At 41.4% G+C, this 23,264-nt stretch overlaps 1 protein-coding gene across 13 annotated transcripts in view; it reads right to left on the reverse strand.

Annotated features, from left to right (window-relative positions):
- The window catches only part of myo18ab (myosin XVIIIA b), a 300,129-nt gene that overhangs the window by 125,606 nt on the left and 151,259 nt on the right, over positions 1-23,264 (reverse strand). For all 13 annotated transcript variants that reach the window (XM_059655209.1, XM_059655208.1, XM_059655207.1 and 10 more), the window contains 9 exons: positions 19,559-19,649; positions 18,582-18,774; positions 18,160-18,246; positions 17,495-17,636; positions 15,838-15,997; positions 15,467-15,653; positions 13,016-13,256; positions 10,079-10,188; positions 1,832-1,897 (listed from right to left, as the gene is read on the reverse strand). In XM_059655209.1, the coding sequence (XP_059511192.1) occupies positions 1,832-1,897; positions 10,079-10,188; positions 13,016-13,256; positions 15,467-15,653; positions 15,838-15,997; positions 17,495-17,636; positions 18,160-18,246; positions 18,582-18,774; positions 19,559-19,649 (1,277 nt within the window). The remainder of the gene's footprint in view (positions 1-1,831; positions 1,898-10,078; positions 10,189-13,015; positions 13,257-15,466; positions 15,654-15,837; positions 15,998-17,494; positions 17,637-18,159; positions 18,247-18,581; positions 18,775-19,558; positions 19,650-23,264) is intronic.

Below are 23,264 nucleotides of genomic sequence, written 5' to 3' on the forward strand. Positions count from 1 at the left end.
GATACATAGACGGACGATATCCCAGAACATCCTCACACAACTAGGTCACCCAATGGTGTAGAACTTGCTAACTGAAGCAGTGAGTGCCCTTCCCATCCCTGTGACTATCAAAGTGACAGCTGTGCAACAAATTATGAAACTGTCTGCTTCCAGGATCCATTGGAGACCTGTATGGTATTTCTCAAATCCAGAACACACAAATATATCAAGGCTGTTATCAATGTAACTTGTGCTAGATCACATCAATTCATCACATTTCCCCATGACAAAATTAGTGTTGCAGCTTGGGCAGCAGGCTTAACCAATGTAGATGGATAATCCTAGATGCAGTGCGTAATAGATTGTACATACACCACATTGAGTGTGCCATATTATAATATGGTAAACTTCAACAATAGAAAAGGCTTCCATTAAGTAAATGTACAAGTAAGAGAAGGGATCGGCGATCATCTATACAACATCTTCGAGATCTGCAGCAAATGCTGCTGAAGCTGCCTTTATGTCTACAGCCTGCATCACTTTCGGGTTAATGCTTCATTTCAAGGACCTGATACCTTTCCAGGTCAGCTGTTGTGAGGCAACAGCTACTGACTGCAATTGTGGCTGATGATTTTGGTACACAGCCCCTGACGGAGGTTGAGCTTAAATATAAAGTAGCTCATTTCTCCACCAAAATAAGGAGGAGAATGAGGACAATGAAAAGGAATAGCACCTTCAGCATGATAGAGCAGTGCCGTGTCAGGTGCAACAAGGAGTCAGGATTTATTTTACACGTGATTCCAATAGATGCAAAACAAACGCAGAAATTGCTGGGTAAAGCTCAGCAGATCTGCCAGCATCTGTGGAGAGAAATCGGAGTTAACATTTCAGGGCCAGTGGGGTGGTGGTGGTGGAGGGGTGGGGGAGGAGAGGGAGAGGGATGCAGAAGCGGAGGCCGAGAGACGCGCGTGCGCGCACACACACACACACACACACAAACAGCAAGGGCAAGAGTGAGAGAAAATCAGTTAGGCAGACAAAAGAATGGGTAAAGGTTAGCTTGGAAGAATAAATAGATGTTAGTGGCAGATAATAAATTGTTTATGTTAGCAGCCCATGTGATGACAAGGCCAAGTGTGAGATGGGTTAAGGATATGGGAGAATGTGCTCAGGCCCTAAAATTATTGAGGTGGTGTTTTTCTTCCAGCTTGCTCTGAGGTTCGCTACAGCACTGTAGCCAGCCCAAGACAGATGTTGGCCAGGGAACACAGTTTGTTCTACAAACCACAAATAAGGTATCGGCAATACCTATTGCAACGATGAACCAAATTCTTCTAAATCATGTGATTAACCTACAATATTAACCCATTCTGATTACAATGCCAACTTCAATATTATTTAAACCGTAACAACATGCTTTTAGAAGCAAGGAGCTAGATTCTCAGCAATATCAAAACAATTAGATGAATTCTCTAATTTAGAACTGTACTAAAACCAAATCTGGCCAGCTGACTTCAAACATCTATGGTAAAACAATTCAGTGCTACCTGTCAACATCTAAAGAGGCAGGAAAATTGAATGTTAAGATTACAGACTGTTACTTTTCCTCCACACACTAATATACCCATTGATTATTTCCATCATGTGCTATACCTGTTTCATTTTTTACACGCACCCAGTCCTACTACGTATTTCGCTACCAATGAAATGCTGACCATGCTTACTTCGCAAGTCAGAAATTAAGGAATCACCCTGAATCCCTGCTCCTGTGAGACAAAAACAGTACTATAAATACCTGTGGGCTACTTATCTATTTTGTCTGCTCAAATATTTTTGAAACCGTATTACTTACCCGACTAAGGCCTATGTGGTAACTGCTCTTCTCCAAATCCAATGACTCCAGTAGCTCTTCCACTGCCTACAAGTGAAAAAGAAACATTATGAATCCCAAATGCAAATGTAATCACTTTTTAAAACACAAATTTATTCTTTTTTGTGTGCTGTATTTTCTTCAAAAGATTAGAATTTCCAGTTAAGAGTTTTACCCTCAAAATTCAATGAGTAAAACATGTGGTTTCAAAACATATCCTGGTGTTGGAGCATTCTTGCTTGTTTGTTTAAATCAGGTAATGCAACAAGCCTCTGCCAAAGGCAGAACTTTGCAAATGCATTGAGTATAGATTACTTTATGTCTAATTCTCATCAAGGCTAAGTTTCACTTAATTATGTGACCCACATCTCTGCAATAACACATCCAAAAATGCAGTATTAAAAGTATAGACATCAATAACTAGTTTCGGTAAGAAAAATAATATTTCTGTTCCTAATTTTAACTGGTTTATACACAAATACAACTTTCAAAAGAAACTAAGAAGTCAACTCTCCATTACTGCTAAAAATAAACGGTTAAACTTAAGCTTAGAGTTAAAATATTTCAACTCTAATGGTGCCACTGATAAAGACAATCCAGGTAGTTCAAATCTAATAGAATATTTGAAAATCTTGACTGCAACACTAAACTTTGCCTCTTATATGTTGTTTGTGATGGGTTTATAATACTATTTAATGCTTTTAAAGGTGTCCAAACACACTCTACTGAAGAGACTTTTGTGTTTGTTCGTTGCCACAGTGATAAATTCACTACACAACATGTACTGCCTTAAATGGAAGACGCCTTTTGTGTATCATTTTCACTATCACAATGGCAGTTTAAAAACAAACAGCCCTCTAATTAACAGTTCACTAAATACTACTCCATATTAATGAAGTGATGGTCAATCCTTGAACCCCATTTCTTAATCCTCCTAACAATTGTGCTTTTACTTGAAAAACGGGAAAATATTAAACTTCTGAATATTTTAATATGAATTATCAACTGTGATGTAATGCTCTTACCCTACCAAAGATAGTTTTAAAAAATGTGAGTAACTGCAGTCAACTTGGTTTTCTTGTTTATCCAGAATAACAATCGATTTTCAGTTGTTTATTTAAATTGGATTTAAAACCATTTAGTTTAAAGCATTGAACATTTTCTCCTCCCCGGGTCAAGTAACACAATTCATGTGTTCCAGAGACAATAAGCAAAATTAACTTATACAATCTGAATCCCAAAGCTATCCAGTTCTCTTTGGGTCAGGATGAAACAATGAAAACATGATATCTAAATATAATATGCTGCTCCACTTGTAGCCTGATGTCCAATGCCATGAAACAAGAGATGAAAAGCAGTCCCCATGCATGTAATTTCATTACTGTGGACAGAAGAAGTTATGTTTTTGGGGTAATATTTTAAAATATCAAAATCACAACATAGAAACTTGTACTTTATTCAAATAATTGACCTTTAACGCTGGGAAATGATATGATGGAGATCATTTTGGTAGAACATTTAATACCACTGTAATTAGATTTTTTTTGAAAATGGATTTGAAACATAACATTATGCTTCATTTCTTATTTTCTTGACGAAATGCTGAGAGCTTGGCCATAACTCTAAATAAAAATGCTTTGAGATCGGTGAATCCAGCCTTTTTACAACATTCAACTAATTATATTTTGTTACTCAGCAGGACACCGCAGTGATTGGAACAAGGTAAGCCAGGTGGATCTCATACAATATGACTTCCCTGATTGGAGCTATTAACCTGGTCATTGGAGCTATTAGAGATAATGGGAACTGCAGATGCTGGAGAATCCAAGATAATAAAGTGTGAAGCTGGATGAACACAGCAGGCCAAGCAGCATCTCAGGAGCACAAAAGCTAACGTTTCGGACCTAGACCCTTCATACATTGGAGCTATTAACCTGGTCCACGCAGCCCTGGTTAAAAGATATATGCAGGAGTGTCAGGGGCTCTGTTCAGTCCAGGAGCCAATTGGGTCAGTGTCAGAGATAGTAGGAACTGCAGATGCTGGAGAATCTGAGATAACCTATCTGGGCTCCATTTTCTCCTCCTTAGTCCAGGAACTCCCCACCTATGGCCGTAGCACCACTCGCGCCCTTCACCTCCTACAGAACTTCCCACTCCTCAGTTCACAACACCTCATCTTTACCACGGACCAGTCCCTATACACCTGCATTCCTCATACAGAGGGCCCAGCAGCCCTCCGCTTCATCCTGTCCTGCAGGCCCGACCAGTGCCCCTCCACCGACACCCTCATCCACTTAGCTGAACTCGTCCTCACCCTCAACAACTTCTCTTTCAATTCCTCCCACTTCCAACAGACAAAGGGGGTGGCCATGGGTACCTGCATGGGCCCAAGCTATGCCTGCCTCTTTGCAGGTTACGTGGAACAATCCCTCTTCCATACCCACATTGGCCCTAAACCCCACCTCTTCCTCCGTTACAGCCTTGACGCAGCCTTGTGCTCCCACGAGCAGCTCGAACAGTTCATCCACTTTACCACCTCCACCCCAACCTTAAGTTCACCTGGACCATCTCTGATACCTCTCTCTCCTTCCAGGACCCCTCTGTTCACATCTCTGGCAACCACCTGGAAACCGATATCCATTTCAAGCACACCGACCCCCACAGCTACCTAGAATACACCTCCTCCCACCCACCTTCCTGCAAAAATGCCATCCCCTATTCCCAATTCCTTCACTGCCACCACATCTGCTCCCAGGATGAGGCATTCCACTCCCGTACATCTCAGATGGCCTCGTTTTTCAAGGACTGCAACTTCCTCCCCATCGTAATTGAGAATACCCTTGACAGTGTCGCCTGCATTTCCCACAACTCATCCCTCACACCCCCTCCCCGCAATAATAAAATAAACCAAAACAGAATACCCCCTCATCCTCACGTACCACCTCACCAACCTCCAGATCCAACGCATCATCTTCCACCACTTTTGCCATCTGCAATCCGAACCCCACCAAAGACATTTTTGCCACCCAACCTTACCTGATCTACCTTCCAGAAGGACCACTCTCTCCATGACTCCCTTGTCCGCTCCACACTCCCCTCCAGGCCACCACACCTGGCACATTTCCCTGCAACCGCAGGAAGTGCTACACCTGCCTCTACACCTCCCCCCTCAACCCCATCCCACACCCCAAGACGACTTTGCACATCAAGCGGATGTTCATCTGCACACCTGCTAATGTGGTATACTGCATCCGCTGTTCCCGTTGTGGCCTCCTCTACATCGGGGAAACCAAGAGGAAGCTTGGGGACCACTTTGCAGAACACCTATGCTCGGATAGCACGAAACAACCGCACCTCCCAGTCGTGAGCCATTTCAATGGTTCTCCGATTCCACAGACATGTTCATCCCGGGCCTTCTGCAGTGCCACAACGATGCTACACGAAGGTTGCAGGATCAGTAACTCATATTCTGCTTGGGAACCCTACAGCCCAGAGGTATCAGTGAGGGCTTCACTAGCTTCAAACTCTCCCCTCCCCCTACCGCATCCCAAAACCAGCCCAGCTTGTCTCCGCCTGCCTAACCTGTCCTTCCACCTATCCTCTCCTTCCACCTCAACTCCCACCCCCATCTCCTATCTACCAAACTCATTCTTCCCCCTTGACCTATCCGTCCCTCCCTGGACTGACCTATCCCCTCTCTAAATCCCCACCTACACTCACCTTTACTGGCTCCATCTCCATCTCTTGGATCTGTCTGTCTCCTCTCCACCTATCTTATTCTCTATCCATCTTCGATCCGCCTCCCCCTCTCTCCCTATTTATTTCAGAACCTCTTATCCCTCCCTCATTTCTGAAAAAGGGTCTAGGCCCGAAAGGTCAGCTTTCCTGCTTCTATGATGCTGCTTGGCAGCTGTGTTCATCTAGCTTTATATCTTGTTATCTTGGGTCTGTCATGTATTATGCATGTGTAAATAAAGGGTGATGGCATACCAGCCTTCATGGAGTTATTTCAGTGGCGATGAGAGAAAAACACACCCCCGTCAGAGTGTTACTTGCAACAGTCATCTTTGAATTGGGGTAAGCATTTCTGACATCATGTCGCTATTTGGAAAGCTTGATTCTTTCAATTCTACCAAAGTTTGTGGAAAGAATGTGTTATTTTTCAAGGCAAATGACATTGGGGCAGATGAAGAGCAATCAGCAATTCTCCTGACAGCATGTGGGCCTACAGTATTTTCATTTATTAGGAGCCTACCTTTCCTGGAGGCACTAGATACTAAAACCTTTCAACAATTGACTGATTTACCTAGTGAATATTACAATCCCAAACTTCCTCTAATTCTGAGATGCTATCAGTTTTACTTGACTGTTCGAGATCCAGGAGAAACCGAATCAGGATTTTTGACGAGGTTAAGGCAACTGGCAGAGGCATGCGATTTTGGTTTAACCCTTAAGGAGAATCTAAGAAACCATTTGGTATGTGGGATTTTGGATTTGACCATGCAAAAGCACCTAGTAGTTGAAGTCCAACTGGATTTCAAACAGGCACTACAACTAGCTCTCTTGTTAGAAAATGCTACAAGTGCAGCTTATGAGTGACAGAGGACACTGATTGAATTGAACACCATTGCCGGGCCTCATTCAGGACATATCATGAACAGAGGGGCCCTAGGTCAATCCACAGCAAAACCTAAAGCAACGTCAAATCTCAGCCAAACAGTCAAAATTTTCTCAAGGATCCGTTGTAGTTGCTACTGGTATATACACTCGAGACAACAGAGAGTCCCACTAGGCCTAAACTGAGTAAGAAAACTTGTAGGCCAGTATCCAGGAGAGTGTATTTCCTGGGACTCCACCTACAGCTGGTTTGGAACAGTTAAATTGTTCAGCAATGTCCAAATCAGAACCAAAATACAAATGGTCACCCAGTTCTAATGGAGGTCAATACCAGTGTAGCTGTTTTGGCGTTTGTAGAACCAGTCTCCACCGAAATTCACTCTGGACTCCAATCGTTAAGTCTGTGCAAGACTCTGGCCAGGTTTAGAACCTATACCAGAGACTCTTACAGATTAAGGGTACACCTTCAGTTCTGGTCTCATGTGAGAAGCAGCTGGTTCAGTTAACACTGCTTGTCGTTAATGACTTGGGCTCAAGCTTGAAGGGCCAAAATTGGTAGAGAAAGATTCATCTCAATAGGCTCAACATTTTTCAATTAGAAAATAGCTGCCTGAACGAAGTCCTAATTGAATAGTGGAAGTTTCTAAGATAGATCTAGGGACCATCAATGGAGCCAAAGCCACCTTGAATGTTGAACAAGACGCAAATCCACAATTCTGCAATTGTGCCACTTGTCTTGTCTGTAAAAATAGAAGCAAAAGTCAGAGGACTGGAAAACGAAGGAATCATCAAACCAGTCACGTCTGTGGGATGGGTGGCACCGGTCATACTGACTGTGATGCCAGATGGGTCGGCTCACTTTTGTGGGGATTTCAAACAGTGAATCACTTTTCTCAAGTGGATAAACACCCAATCCCTCGCATAGAGAACTTATACGCAAAGCTAGACATGAGCCTTGAGTACCTGCAACTGAGGTTAAATGAGGATTCCCAGAAGTATGCTACAATTAATACCACAACGGTTTGTACCAATAAGACGACGACTGGCTTTTGGTGTATCAGGCTGTGCCATTTTCCAGCAGATGATGGAAAACATTTTACAAGGTTTACCTCAGGTCACCATTTATCTGGATGGCGTGCCAATAACAGAAGTCCAATAAAGAGCATTTAAATCACTTGGACACATTGCTTAAATATTTCTCCAAGGCAGGGGAATGCGTCAGGAGGGGAAAAACATGTGTTCCAAGCACCCCACGTGACCTACTTGGGCTACACAGTCCACAAGACTGCATTAAACCAGGTGAACGATACAGTGAAGGCAGAGTGTCCTAACTCCCATGTCTGTCTGTGACTTAGGTCTTTCCTTGGGTTGGTGAAATATTACATAAAATTCATACACAACGTGGCCTCCATCCTGGCACTCTTAAATTTGCTGTTGGAAGAGTCAGCCTTGGAAATATTCTTGTAGTCAAGATATAGCCTTTCGGTAAGTGAAGCAGCGATTGTTGTCTAAGGTGCTGGCACACTACAATCCCAAGCGGGATGTGATGACAATATGCAATGTCTCCCCATACGATATCACGACAGTGTTGGCTCACTGATGGCCCAATGGAGGGGAATGCCTGATAGTTTGTGTTTCCCAGATTTTGCCCGATGCCAAACAAAGATATGCCCAGATAGAGAAGGATGGTTTGGTGGTGATCTTTTGTGTGAGAATTTCACCAACACCCTTTTATGGACATAAATTTGTAGTAGTAACAGACCAGAAACGCTTCTATGGCTACTTAAAGAGAACAGGGCTGTGCTGCCCGTAGCTTCAGATCGAACTCAGCAGTGAGCACTTGTTCTGAGTGTATACAATTAAAAGTTGGAACACCATCTAAGAGGCCCAGCGGCAAATGTAGACATCTTGAGCCGCATCCCACTGGTAGATATACCATTGAAAGATTCCATTTTGATTTTAAACTTTCCGGACATCCTTCCGGTCAATGCTGACAATGTCAGACCTTGGACACTATAGGATCTGGTCACGCAAAACAGCTGGTGGTAACTTGGGAAACAAAACAGCCATCACAACCAGGATTGAAGCCCTTCTGGACCTGGCAAGATCAGATCATCATACAGGACAACATATTATCTAGGGGAGCAAGAATGATTGACCCGAGTAAAGGTCATTGCCAGATGCTGGCTGAACTACTCCAGGGTCAGCCAGGGGTTTCCAAAATGAAGACATGGGTGAGACGTCGTGTCTGGCGGCCAAGATCAAATGTTGACATAGTTGCATTGGTCAGGCAATGCCAAAAAGAGTGCCATGAAGGAACAAATTTACCATTAGCAGCGCTTCACATTCATGCAAATGGCAGGGTAAACCCTGGAATGGTTACACATTGATTATGCCAGTTCTTTCACAGGGTCTATACTTTTTGTTATTGTGGACATCCATTTAAAGCGGTTGGACGGTGTGTAGAGTTCATTCTTCAAACACAGATATAACGATTGAAAAGTTGCAAACATCTTTTGGAATGCACGGACTCCTGAAGTGTTGGTCACGGACAAAGGGCCTTCATTTACCAGCAGAGAATTCAAGAATTTCTAAACTCGAATGGGATTCAGCATGTAAGGACAGTTCCATACCATTCATCATCCAATGGTCTGGTGGAAAGAGTAATCTAAACTTTGAAGGCAGGCTTAAAAAACAAGCCCACAGTTTCATTTGATACCAAACTGACCCAGTTCCTATACGAATATAGGACTACGCTCACGCAACTCCACAGACAGTGCCAATGGATTGCTAATGAGGAGACAACTCCGCACAAGACTTCTCTGCGAGACAGGCAGGTTACTTCAGAAGACAAAGTTTGGTACTGAAACCACAGGAATGGTCTTGCATGCTAAGAGGCATGGTCGATGTGAGGTCAGGTTCTGTGACGTACAATGTCAGGGGAGGAGAGGCGGTCCTGCACAAGCATGTGGACAACCTGAAAGCTGCAACCTCGCAAACGGGATAGAAGCAAAACATAGTCAGCCCCTCAGACTATCCAGCAAGGCTCTCCCCCCTCTGCCTATCATCAAAGAAACCTCTAAGGATGAGGTGGGCATGGTAGATGTCACTGTCACCACCTGATGATGATGAATTTCTTCTGAGATGCTCCAGGCACAAGAGGTGGGCGATAGTCCAATACACGTTGCCAGTATCCAAGGCAGAGTCAGAGAAACCGGACCTGGTGTGTAAGCACACCAAATGAAGCTAAAAAAAAAAGAATGGGCCGACATCCCAGGACTTAGTGGTGGAGCGAATGGAATGAGGTTAGCCAAGTGGATCCGATAGAATATGATTTTCCTGACAGGGTCCATTAACTTGGTCCAGTTAAGGAGTCCAGATTGACAGATATAAACAGGACTGTGAGGGTTCTGTTCACTCTAGGAGCAGGATCTGTGCTAGCTGGGTCAGGAACATGTATTATGCACATCTAAATAAAACTTGGAAACAGGATACTAGCCTTCGTTGAGGGGTTTCATATATGTCTTCAATAAAAGTGGCAAGGTTATAACTAACTGAAAATGCCTAATCAAAAATTTTATGAATTAAAATGTACTGTCACAGTTAACTCACCCGTTTTTCATCTTTAACAATGTAGTTACGTCCATGTTTTTTTGTTAGATGTGGTGCAAGAACATCAAAACGTCGCCTGAACTCAGAAAACACCATATGATCTGGATAACCTGCAGATTGAAATGAAAGAAGGGCATTGGTTACATTTTAAAATGATTTCATTTTATCAAAAAGGCACAAACTGTTATTATAATGACAACTGACATTTCTCAAAATAAGGAGAGGCATCAGTTGCAGTCATTATGAAATCGCAGAATGGTTACAACGGAGGGCTACTCAGCCTGTGGTGTGTCCATGTAGACGCTCTGCAAAAGCAACTCAGCTTGTCCCACATCCAAATTTTTCCCCTGTGGTCCTGTAAATGTTTCATCTTCAGACAATCATTCAATTCACTTTGACAATTCTGGATTGAATGTGTCATTGCCACACATTCGAGACGGTGCATTCCAGATCTTGTCAAAATGTTTTCTTCATGCCACCTTTGGCTCTTGATAGACAGAATCACATAACTATAACAGTATCGAAGGAGGCCATTCGGCCCAACCTGGCTGCACTAGTCTCCAAGTCAGCAGCATGCCAATCAGATTAAATTGCAGATCATGCATTCAAAGCATTCACCTTCTCCATGAATTGTGGTGCTCAGTACTCTGAAGTATTTGTTGTATTCAATAGGAGTATTGCGTCACAAATATTCAACATAATTTCCTTACTTTTGTATTCCGTGCTTCTACTTTTAAACTCGAGGGTCTTGTGTAACTTTTAAATTCTTTCTCAAGTTTCCTTGCGATCTTCAATGATTTGTGCACAAATATCACAAGATCTCTCTCCTTCTGTCCCTTTAGGCTTGGAACTCTTATATTGCCTTAATTTACTCTTTCCACCAATATACATCACTACACACTTTTTCATTAAATTTCATCTGCCATGTGCCTGCCCATTCATCTAGCCTGTCTATATTTTTGGAGTTTAGGACAATCCTCCTCACAGTTCACAATATTTGCAAGTTTTGTAACATTTGAAAATTTTGAAATGGTGATCTGCATATAGGTGTCTACATCATATCCAAAATTAAGGAAAGCAATGACCCTAACAGTTACCCTAGAAGAATCCCACTTTATGCCTTAGTCCAGTGCAAAGAAAAATATTCCTCACAATTATCAATTTCTTCTCATACAGCCAACTTTGTGCCCATTGGGTCATTGTTCCTTTTATTCCATGGACTTTAATTTTACTGACAACTCTGATAATGGCACTTCACACTTTTTTTGGAAGTTACCGTACACCACATCAACTACATCACCATCAATGTGGTGTTACTTCATCAAAAACCTCACTCAAATTAGTTAAACCTGATTTTGCTTCAACAAGTCAATAACAGCTTTTCTCAATTAATCCACGTTTACCCAAGTGACTATTTACACTGTCTTGGATTATCATTTCTAAAAGAGTTCCTGACACAGGGATTAGGCAGATAGTCTGCAACTACAGCCCTATGTCCTTGTACCTATTTATGAAATTCTTTCCAGTCGCTGAGAAAAATCACTAATAACTAAGAACTCTGACTAAAGTAGCATGAGATAAGTTTCTTGAGGGGATATGTACCATTTCCTAACATTCCACTTTGGGGTTTTTTACTGTACCAATCTTACAAATGCTATATAATGTGTATCCACTATCTATTTTAGATCCTCAAACACCAAGGAACTCGCTGCAAAGAAATTTCCTTGTGATTGAAATGACTTTGTTTAATTGCGCTACATACTGTTAAAATAAACATTAAATATTTATTGGAAAGATGGAAAGATTGGAAACAGATCATAACAAAATATCCTCCCTTGTGAACAGCTATCAAAAGTTTTCCAATGTATGTTCTTCAATCTTTGGTTTCAATCAGGAATTAATATCCTAATATACAGTTATACATGAAAGGTGATCTCAAATTTTAAACATGCAAACTCTAACAACTTCAACCATTTGGAAATTTCAGTCCTATGTTAGTTAAATATGTACAATAAAAATTAACTAAGTTTTAATAATGAACACTGGAGTCAGGACAGATGTTATAACATTTAAAGCATGAGATCAGACTCAGATCTCCACCTGTCCATGCTTAACAGAAGCAAATAGACAATTTAAATATAATAAAATGTGAGGCTGGATGAACACAGCAGGCCAAGCAGCATCTCAGGAGCACAAAAGCTGACGTTTCGGGCCTAGACCCTCTGATGAAGGGTCTAGGCCCGAAACGTCAGCTTTTGTGCTCCTGAGATGCTGCTTGGCCTGCTGTGTTCATCCAGCCTCACATTTTATTATCTTGGAATTCTCCAGCATCTGCAGTTCCCATTATCTCTGAGACAATTTAAATATTTCAGTAATCTAATGATTTAACATGCTGCCAAGTCTTACACTGTGAGACTAGGTTCTCAGGACTTGTGGAAACAAAGCAACTGAAGAGAAATGAAGTTGGTTTCAAGTAGAACGTAATCCCTTTATAGCACTGCTTGCTAAGACAAGAGGAGTAGGAGTGCTTTCCCTTCAAAGCTCTGCTCCAAATAAACTGAGTCCCGGGATTACGAACTGGGACATTTCTATCCCAACCTCCTTCTTCCTGTAATCGTCTCCCGAGATACAAATACCTCCTCGAACAACTTTCTCCAGAGTTACAACATGCAGTCAGGCCTCAAATCAGGCTGACTTGAGAAAGGGACCTTTGTTAGTGACATAAAGAAAGCACATTGTAAAGATAACATCCTACAATGAGTCTGGATCTTCCATCCAAAATTTCACTCTATTTCTGATCATTCACCCACCCAATAATATCTCAGCCAGTATCTCTGTAGGGTTATTTAGATGTTTGAAATCTACAAATAAAAAAGGCTTTTTTAAAAAACACACGTTAAAAGCTAATGCATAAGTTTGAAATTAAATGGAATCTACCTTGTCTATATATTCTAAGGGCATCAAGAAGTTTGCATCCTCTAATCTGGGCTCGAAGTAGTGGCACATCCAGCTGCATCAAACCTGCTTCAAAGTTTTCTGCTTGGGTATCAGGTTCTATGATTCCAGATTTGAAAGATGGAGTTGGAGATACCTTTGTTTCAGTAAAGACATCAGTTTTTGGCAGTAAGCAATGAATGAAATGAATCTTAGACTTCTTGATTGTGTCAATAAGAGCATCCTGTAAAGAAATTTGGGCAAACAGTTTATGCATCTTTTCTATGAACAGCAAAAGCAAGGATGTTTCATGTACTTTTTCTGTATGTTATTTAGACATTTTATTGAGAATAAAAATTTAGAATCCTTAATGAGATAAAATTAAAAGCATTTAAAAATTGATTTGTTAATGAGTACAGCCAGCACCATAGCAAAATATAAGAGTTCTTCTGAAGAACTGCCAATTGCACATAAAAAGGCATGTGAAGTTAATAGAACATAGAACATAGAACATCACAGCACAGTACAGGCCCTTCGGCCCTCAATGTTGTGCCGACCGGTCGTACCGATCTAACCTACACTATTCCATGTACGTCCATATGCTTGTCCAATGACGACTTAAATGTACCTAAAGTTGGCAAATCTACTACCGTTGCAGGCAAAGCATTCCATTCCCTTACTACTCTGAGTAAAGAAACCACCTCTGACATCTGTCCTATATCTTTCACCCCTCAACTTAAAGCTAAGCCCCCTCGTGCTCGCCGTCACCATGCTAGGAAAAAGGCTCTCCCTATTCACCTTATCTAACCCTCTGATTATCTTATTTGTCTCAATTAAGTCACCTCTCAACCTTCTTCTCTCTAATGAAAACAGCCTCAAGTCCCTCAGCCTTTCCTCGTAAGACCTTCCCTCCATACCAGGCAACAGCCTAGTAAATCTCCTCTGCACCCTTTCCAAAGCTTCCACATCCTTCTTATAATGCAGTGACCAGAACTGTACACAATACTCCAAGTGCGGCCGCACCAGAGTTTTGTACAGCTTCACCATAACCTCTTGGTTCCGGAACTCGATCCCTCTATTAATAAAAGCTAAAACAGTCTGTCTTGTTAACAGCCCTGTAGCGTATAATTTTTCAGAAGGTTTTTGGTAAGGGGCCCAAATTCACCAGTCTAATCAAAATATTTTCTGAAAAATTATGCAGCCAAGGTTCTCAATATTCTTTTTTTTTTGCACTTGTTCTGAGATGCATGAGTGCATCTCTGCATGGTACCTTCCAGCATTCTGTGCAACCACATTCAAGCGTAGCTTAGTGGGAACATTAGTAAGAACCCATTAAAGCTATCAGACCCCTCCTTCCTAACATCAGTGTCCCTACACCCAAAGACTGCTGTGGTTCACTGCCTTCTCAGGCCAGTCAGGGATAGGCAATAAATACAAGCCTGGCCAGCAACGCCTACATCCCGTGAATGAAATAAGATTAATCATGAATTGAAAAGGAGTAAACAGAGTCCAATAACCAACAGGATCAGTCCATATCCCCTTCTTGCATGGAAAAAGTATTTTTTCCTGAACTGAATAGAATAAAAAGTTCCTAAACAATTCACAGTTTTAGTGAATATAATAAGTCTGAAACAAACAGATCATGCATTCAAAGCTGTCTAGCAAAATGAAAATTCATAAGCACAGCTGTTAATGTACGAAAAGAATCTGAGGCTTTTGAAGCTTTAACATGAAAAGATAATTAGATTATTAATATTTTAAACATTACAGCAGGTCTCATCTTAAATATTGATAGAAAAGCAAATTAAGGAGTGGTAAATCAAACATCTACAAATCCATCTAAGAATAAAAGTAAATTTGTTCAAATGTTAGCATTAAAATACAATAAAATACAATATTATTATTGTAATAATAAACTTTAAAATATTTTTCACCTGAATTCAAGTGCTTTATTATTAATAGAATTTAATCTAATTTAAAATAAAATTCATTGATGCTTAAATTTTAAAGAATTTCCAAAACTTTTAAGATTCAAATTAAACTTAAAACACAAGTTTAAAAGCCAAGTGTACTATGAAATAAATCAAGTAACATATACAATAAATAAAAATTAAAAAGACAGCCAACAACTGAATAAAATAAATAATTGAGCACTGCTTAAAAAAAATCGTCAAAGCTTATGATTGCTGTGATGAGTGCAAGACAAGAAATAGCAAGACAAAATACCAATACATCTTACAATATAAAACAGATTTGTGCAATATGAAAAAACTTTAATAAAATGCATATTTTTTCAATAATAATAATTTGGTAGTACGAAAAGTAAGTAATCATACAACAATTGCAATAGATATTACAGTACAATTCTCTTACAGAAAATCATGCATCTAGCCCTACCCTAACCTTAAACACAATGATATCAAAATGTTGAAACTGGTTTATTGATTTACTAACCACTTGAAGTTTAATCTGAATGCAAGATGATTTCTTCTTCACAGCAGCTACACCAGTGGTGAAGGTCTTTCTCATACTTGTGGCTCTTCTTAAGGTAAGCTGGGATCCTCCCTCTAGGCCAGCAATTGAACCAGATAATACTGTGACTGTTCCAGCTCTGCCCATAAATAGATTGCTAATGATATGCCTGGAAAAATAAATTACAATTATATTGCAGTTACATAAACCTAAAAAAGGCAGAAAAAGAGATTATAATTCAATACCTGAACCACTATGTAGACAAAAAAGCTGTAAAATTATATATGGGATCAATGTTTTTTGTATCTTATAAATATAGCAACAAACACTTCGTAAAATTGGCTACTGCTTACTTCTGTGAATCCTGTAATAGGAAAGCAGCATTTTGGGATGCAGGGTTCTGTTTTGCATGATTCAGCCAGCCAGTTGTGTCATACTCCACCCAATTAGTATTGTAATAATGTCCCAGGATGAAATGATGAGCTTTGTTGCTTTTTACCAAGGGACTCTGGCCTGAAAAGCAAGGAAACAAATTCTCGTAAGGTTTTTGCAGGAATAAAAACAAAGTTGCTGGAAAAGCTCAGCAGGTCTGGTAGCATCTGTGAAGGAAAAAAAGAGTTAACATTTCAGGTCCAGTGACCCTTCCCCAGAACTGATGGTGGCTCGGAAGATGTCACTTTATAGGCAGAAAAAAAGGGAGGGGGATGGGGTAGGGAGTAAACAATAGGATAGAGACTAAAGAGAGAAAAGAGCAGTTGGACAGAGTTGATAACGATCAGGCTGGGAGGGTGAATAGTTGTTAATGGAGACTATTAGTGACTAACAACAGGTAATATGTAATGGCACACATGTGATAGCAAGGCCTGGTGTGTGGGGGCTGGGAGCTGGGACATGGGAGAGTTTAGGCCCTAAAATTATTGAACTCAACACTGAGTCTGGAGGGCTGCAGGGTCCCCTAGCAGAAACTGAGGAGTTGTTCTTCAAGCTTATGTTGAGCTTTGCTGGAACACTGCAGTAAGCCAGAGACAGAGATGTTGGCCAGGGAACAGGGTGGTGCATTGAAGTGGCAGGCAACAAGTAGTTCAAGGTCTTTTTTGCCAGCAGAACGTAGATGTCCTGCAAAGCGGTCACCCTTTCTACGCTTCATTTCCCCAATGTAGATGAGACCACATTGCCAGCAGATGTAGTAGACTAGTTCTGGCAAGTGCAGGTGAAATGTTGTTTCACCTGGAAGGTATGTTTTGGCCCTTGGGTACCTGGGAGGGAGGAGGTAAATGGGCTGGTGTTGTACCTTCGCTGTTTACAGGGGAAGGTGCCATAGGGCTGTGGGCAGGTGTTGGGGGTTAAAGGAAATGTGGGTCAGGCTGTCCCAGAGGGAATAGTCACTGCGGAAGGTGGACAAGGGAGAGGAGGCGAATGTGTGTCTGGTAGTGGCATCTTGCTGGAGGTGGCAGAAATGGCGTCTGATCATCTTCTGGATGTGGATGGTGGTGGGATGGTAGGTAAGGACAAGGGGAAGCCTATTGCTGTTGCAGAAGGGAACAGAAGGGGTGAGGGCAGAAGTGCTGGAGATGGGCTGGACCTGGTTGAAGGACCTGTCCAAAACGAAGCTGGGGAATCCTCCGTTAAGGAAGAAGGTGGACATTTCGGAGGGTCTCTTGTAGAAACTGGTCTCATGTAAGCATACATGATGGAGATGGAGGAACTGAGAGAATGGGGTGGAGTTTTTAAGGAAGGTGTGAGGATGTGTAGTCCAGGTAACTCTGGGAGTCAGTGGGTTTGCAGTGGATTTAGCAGGTTTGCTCCATCCAGCATGTAATCAGAAGTAACTACTTGGCTCAAAAATTCTTCTTCAGTTACATAAAGCTAACTGTTACACAGATTTTCATCCATCTTTGTGGAAAAGAACTGCAACAGAGTGTATGCTGGTCAGACATTTACTGTACACGTTTGAAAATTATTTGTTCTGATGTCACTTGAAGGTCAATTATTTTATTTTTGACATTGTACCATTCTTGTCACCATCTTGTTGGCCATAGTAAGTAAACAGACGTTCTAAAAGCGTGTCTTCATTTCCATCAGGTTGTAGGGCTTCTTCATCCAGTAGCCAAAGCAACCCTCTTGCTTCATCAGTTCTAGCCAAAGTTCGAACCTATTGGAGAAAAATGTAAAGAAATGCACTACTTCTGAAATGTGTCCTCCTAGCAACATTTCTGCTTAATTTTGGTAATCTATACAAGCTTATCATTCATCTAACAATGTTTCAGTGCAGAAACTAAATTCCAGATGAGGGGAAAAAAAACAACCTACAGCTCATTAGCAGCAATGATGAGTGCAAAGTACACTTTAATGTATTAGAGACATTTACACACAGACACCAGTTTTACAAAAAAAAACACTGCATTAATGGAAATACTAATAGCACAATTGTTTTCTTTTAAATCTTGATAGCATCAGCTTAATGGTAGCTATTGATCAATTATTTAGCCACACTATTTAAGACACACTTCAGTAAGTGAATTTAAGTGTACTTTCCATTATTGCAAAGCCAAGCTGACTACCGTACTACACTTTGTGCTTATCAGGCCAAAAGCTGATACTATCTAATACCAGATGTAGGAAGTGTATGACAAATCGTTTTTTTTTCCTTATATCATCATGCCTCAGCTTCTTACCAGTGCCTGGTGCGAGGTTTGATCTATGGCAGCTACAGAAATAGAAGGACTGGATTCTACATCATCTAATTCAAGCTCTATATTTTCCTAGAGAGGACAGAGGACATATTAATAGGCTTAATTCTGATTACAGTTACAACTCTAGACAACCATCAGTTGATCAGTATAGATTACATAAATTTAAAGTAATTGTTGTCAAAGTTCAAAGTTCAATCTCCTAAACTTTAAAGATTAGAGATTTTCAGTATATAAATCAAAGAAATGCTCAAGTCTACTTGATTGCCTTAACACAAGAATTTTGGATGCAAATTCATTGATCTTATTAATGAAAATTTACAGTTCATTATTTATATCACTGCCCATTACAGCAGCTAGTCCTGATCAATATTGTTTGCTTATATGAGTTGCGGCAAACAGAATACCTCTTTGTATCGATCAAGTTCTTTCAAAAATGTTCGCTCATAGAACAGCATCTGTAAACGCTCCTGGGCATAATTATGGCAGAGCTCTTCGTAACTTGCAGCCCTGTCTTGTGATGTGTTCTTTGGATTCTGAAATCCAGGGGAGTCCACTATCATTATTGAACAAAGTGAATTCTGGGTGGATTTAAGTGCCCTAAAATGCATGAAAAGCAAATGTTAGAAACATCAATATTATTTTGTATATTGTTTTTACAAATTGTAATAGCTTTGGCATTGGACAATAGATACTTTTCACGTGCAGATTTTTTCAGTGGTTTTATTAAATATGATGGATTTCCATGCATGTTACGCACAATTGATGAATAAAATCTATGGTGACTTTCAAAACAATCAAATCAGGGCATAACCCCATACGGCACTACTGCCTTACATCAAAAAAGTTATCTTTTTTCCAAAAGATATTAGGAAGTTAAGCATTTTTCCATAATCCTTTATGTTTCTGTAATCTTGTATTTCAGCAAGTATCAATTAAATTCAACACTTAAACTTGATAAAACTTTTTTTTAGGTCTAAATAGACAAATGAATAAAGACGCAGAACTAAAGAAGTTGACATTAGGAGGGGTGGTCCAAGGTCTGCTGTAGACCTGAGTTTTAAGGAAGGTCTCGGAGAAATGGAGGAACAACAGCCGCAGGGCTTAGGCACAGAATTCCATAACATTTGGCTCAGACATCTTAACATATTGTCTCAAAAAGGTGAGTTGAAAGAAACACGAATGAAGTTACTCAGGGCAAATTCTGTAACTACGAATAAGAGATTGAAGGTATTATCCAGCAATTATGTAACTTTGCAATGTTACAAAGTTAAGTACACCAAAGGTTAAACAATTGTACATAATGTGGAAAAATCTAATACTCATTTGCATTTACACAAACATTCTGTGCAAATCCAACAACTGAATATAAGGGAAGTTTCACCTATTAATGAGTGAGATTAACAACGTAAACAGCTCGCCATATAAACTGGATGCCATTCCTTCCAAACATTCCATTGCTGTTATCTTGGGGCCTATTAAAACATACACATAATTAAATTGTAATTGTTACACAAGTTGATACACAGTCTTGTACTTTTTTTTAAAATATACAACTATATCCTAACTTACTAATGGGTGTAAGTTTCCGGGTCCAACCTAAATTTTAGAAGGGCAGGCATGCGACTTAAGTAGTCAGGACAAAAATTTCAGTTTCCTGATGGCAGGTTAAAATTTTGGGATGATGTTCTGAACTTCTCAGGTGAATCAGCTTTCCAAAACTTGATAGTTGGGAACGTCTTTTTTTTCAATTTATCATGTCATCGTGTTTTGACCAGACCCTCAACAAGGTTCTCAAATTTACTACAGTTCCAGGTGAAATACCCAAAAATGTCATGCTCCAAGGTTAGGAAAGATGAACTGGCTCCCTCCTTTATTTACTGACCACTTCTTCTGATCGCAAGATTAATTTACATAGGATAACCCTATTATGGATACCTCTCTCCCAGATGACACCTATTTATTTTAAAAGGAGTCAACTTAACAAGGCTTTGAGGAAACAAACGAACAAGCTTGTTTGCAAGAACTAATAACACAACACACATGCACAGATGAGAAATGAGTCCAAAAAAGATAATGTTAAAGGAAAACATTATAAAAAATATATTAAAAGTGCATACATGTATCTCAACCCACAGGTGCCCATCAGCACTTCAGCTCACCAACACATTCTTCCACCAGCACACAGATTAGGGTTAAACTAGCTTTTAAACTTCATGTCTGTGTATTCTTGAAAGGGAAAGACATTAAATGTATCTCTTGCCCAGACTTTCACAATTAGGTTCACAATCTTAGACAAGTCCCATGAGATTACAGTTCAGTTAGTTAGTATTTTCTCCCTTTTATGTCCCTCCCTTTCAAGCTTTCTTCAGGCCTTACTAGTTGTCACATTCCAGGATCTCTGTTTCTACAGGTAGTTACTAAACTTACATCCAGTTATTCTCTGAATGCATGTCATTAAAAACTGTTACAATTAAGAGCTTTAGCAGACTTTAGCATTCTTCCACCATCATGGAAATGAATAGTGTTTAACAGCCCAGACCAATGGAATTACATTTCTGGGCTCAAATCCTGTCAGGTTAAAAAAGCAGGAAATGAGTGTTCACAAATTGTACTTTATAAATGAGGAATACCTGACAGGCTAGAGTTCTTCCTCAAAGGTTCCAGTAAGTACAAACATTTTCACTAACTTGGCATTTCAACTCCACCTCCCTGCACTCTCCCCATAGCCCTTGATTCCTTGAGAGATCAAGAATTTGTTGATCTCTGCTTTGAAGGCATCTAATGTCCCGGCCTCCACTGCACTCCATGGCAATGAATTCCACAAACCCACCACTCTCTGGCTGAAGAAATGTCATCTCATTTCCATTTTAAATTTACCCCTTCTAATTTTTAGGCTATGCCCACGGGTCCTAGTCTCCCCACCTAATGGAAACAACTTCCCAGCTCCTTCAGAGCCATACATTACCTTGTAAGTTTCTATTAGATCTCCCCTCAACCTTCTAAACTTTAATGAGTACAATCCCAGGAGCCTTAGCCGTTCATCATACGTTAAAACCTACCATTCCAGGGATCATCCGTGTGAATCTCCGCTGGACACACTCCAGCGCCACTACGTCCTTCCCGAGGTGTGGGGCCCAAAATTGGACACAGTATTCTAAATGGAGCCTAACTAGAGCTTCATAAAGTCTCAGAAGCACATCGCTGCTTTTATATTCCAACCCTCGAGATAAACGACAACATTACATTCGCTTTCTTAATTACGGACTCTATCTGTAAGTTAACTTTTAGAGAATCCTGGACCAACATTCCCAGATCCCTTTTGTACTTCTGCTTTACAAATTTTCTCACCGTTTAGAAAATAGTCCATGCCTGTATTCTTTTTTCCAAAGTGCAAAACCTCGTTGCTCACGTTGAATTTCAGCAGCCATTTCCTGGACCACTCTCCTAAACTGTCTAAATCTTTCTGCAGCTTCCCCACCTCCTCAGTACGATCTGCCTGTCCACCTATCATCGTATCATCTTACTACAGAATAAAGACAAAAAGCTCCATTAATTCCTAATACCAACAATCCAACCATGTCCAGTGATTCATTTCAGTCTGAAGGATATGCAAATCTCAACAACAATGGTGATGGTGGGAGATGGGGAGTGAGGGTATTCCTCTGCAGCTATGCAGAAACATTCAGAGGTCTACACTTCTGAAAGTTAAGGATATAGAGATGAAATACAGACTGCAGAGTCCAGAACTGCAGGGTTGTAATGCAGTAATGAGGACCACCAAGAGTCAGGTTGCTTTGCATGCAATTAACTCAATATAAAGATCAAGTCTATAAAGATCGTGACAGAATGAGGAAGTCAAAAAACAAACGTGGGCCATGGCAACTCACCATGTAGAGGTTTCAGGAGAGATTTTTACCCAATAGTGCCACTGAACAGTGAATACAGCGGGGTGGGGGGGGGGGGGGGGGGAGGTGGGAAAGAGGGTCGTGACTGAGTGAGTGAGAGAGGGGGGGGGACGGGAGCGGGCCACGAGAGACAGAGATGGAGGGGGGTGGGTTGCGAGAGAGAGGGACAGGGGCAAGTCGCAAGACAGAGAGGGGGAGGGGGACAGGGGCGGGTCGCAAGAGACAGAGAGACGGGGGGGCGGGTCACGAGAGAGAGAGAGAGAGAGAGAGAGAGAGACAGACAGACACGGGGGCGGAACTGGGGGCGTGTCGCGAGGGGGTGGAACCAGGGGCGCATCGTGAGGGGGCGGGGGGGGGAAAGAGTATGGACCCTCTCTCCGTGATTCCCTTGTCCGCTCCACACTCCCCTCCAACCCAACCACGCCCGGCATCTTCGCCTGCAACCACAGGAAGTGCTGCACTTGCCCCCACACCTCCTCCCTCACCCCCATCCCAGGCCCCAAGACGACTTTCCATTTTTAAGCAGATGTTCATCTGCACATCTGCCAATGTAGTATAGTGTATCCACTGTACCCGGTGTGGCTACAGTATGGAGGTGCAGAGCACCTCCGCTCAGTTCGCAATAAACAACTGCACTTCCCAGTCGCGAACCATTTTAACTCCCCCTCCCATTCCTTAGATGACATGTCCATCATGGGCCTCCTGCAGTGCCACAATGATGCCACCCGAAGGTTGCAGGAACAGCAACTCATATTCCGCTTGGGAACCCTGCAGCCCAATGGCATCAATGTGGACTTCACAAGCTTCAAAATCTCCCCCTCCCCCACTGCATTCCAAAACCAGCCGAGCTCGTCCCTGCCTCCCTAACCTGTTCTTCCTCTCACCTATCCCCTCCTCCCCCTCAAGCCACACCTCCATTTCCCACCTACCAACCTCATCCCGCCTCCTTGACCTGTTTGTCCTCCCCAGACTGACCTATCCCCTCCCCACCTATACTCTCCTCTCCACCTATCTTCGCTCTCCATCTTCGGTCCGCCTCCCCCTCTTTCCCTCTATTTCAGAACCCTCTCCCCATCCCCCTGTCTGATGAAGGGTCTAGGCCCGAAATGTCAGCTTTTGTGCTCCTGAGATGCTGCTTGGCCTGCAGTGTTCATCCAGCTTCACACTTTGTTATCTTGGATT

The sequence above is a fragment of the Stegostoma tigrinum genome, chromosome 27, assembly GCF_030684315.1.
Source record: "Stegostoma tigrinum isolate sSteTig4 chromosome 27, sSteTig4.hap1, whole genome shotgun sequence".
NCBI classification, from domain to species: Eukaryota; Metazoa; Chordata; class Chondrichthyes; order Orectolobiformes; family Stegostomatidae; genus Stegostoma; species Stegostoma tigrinum.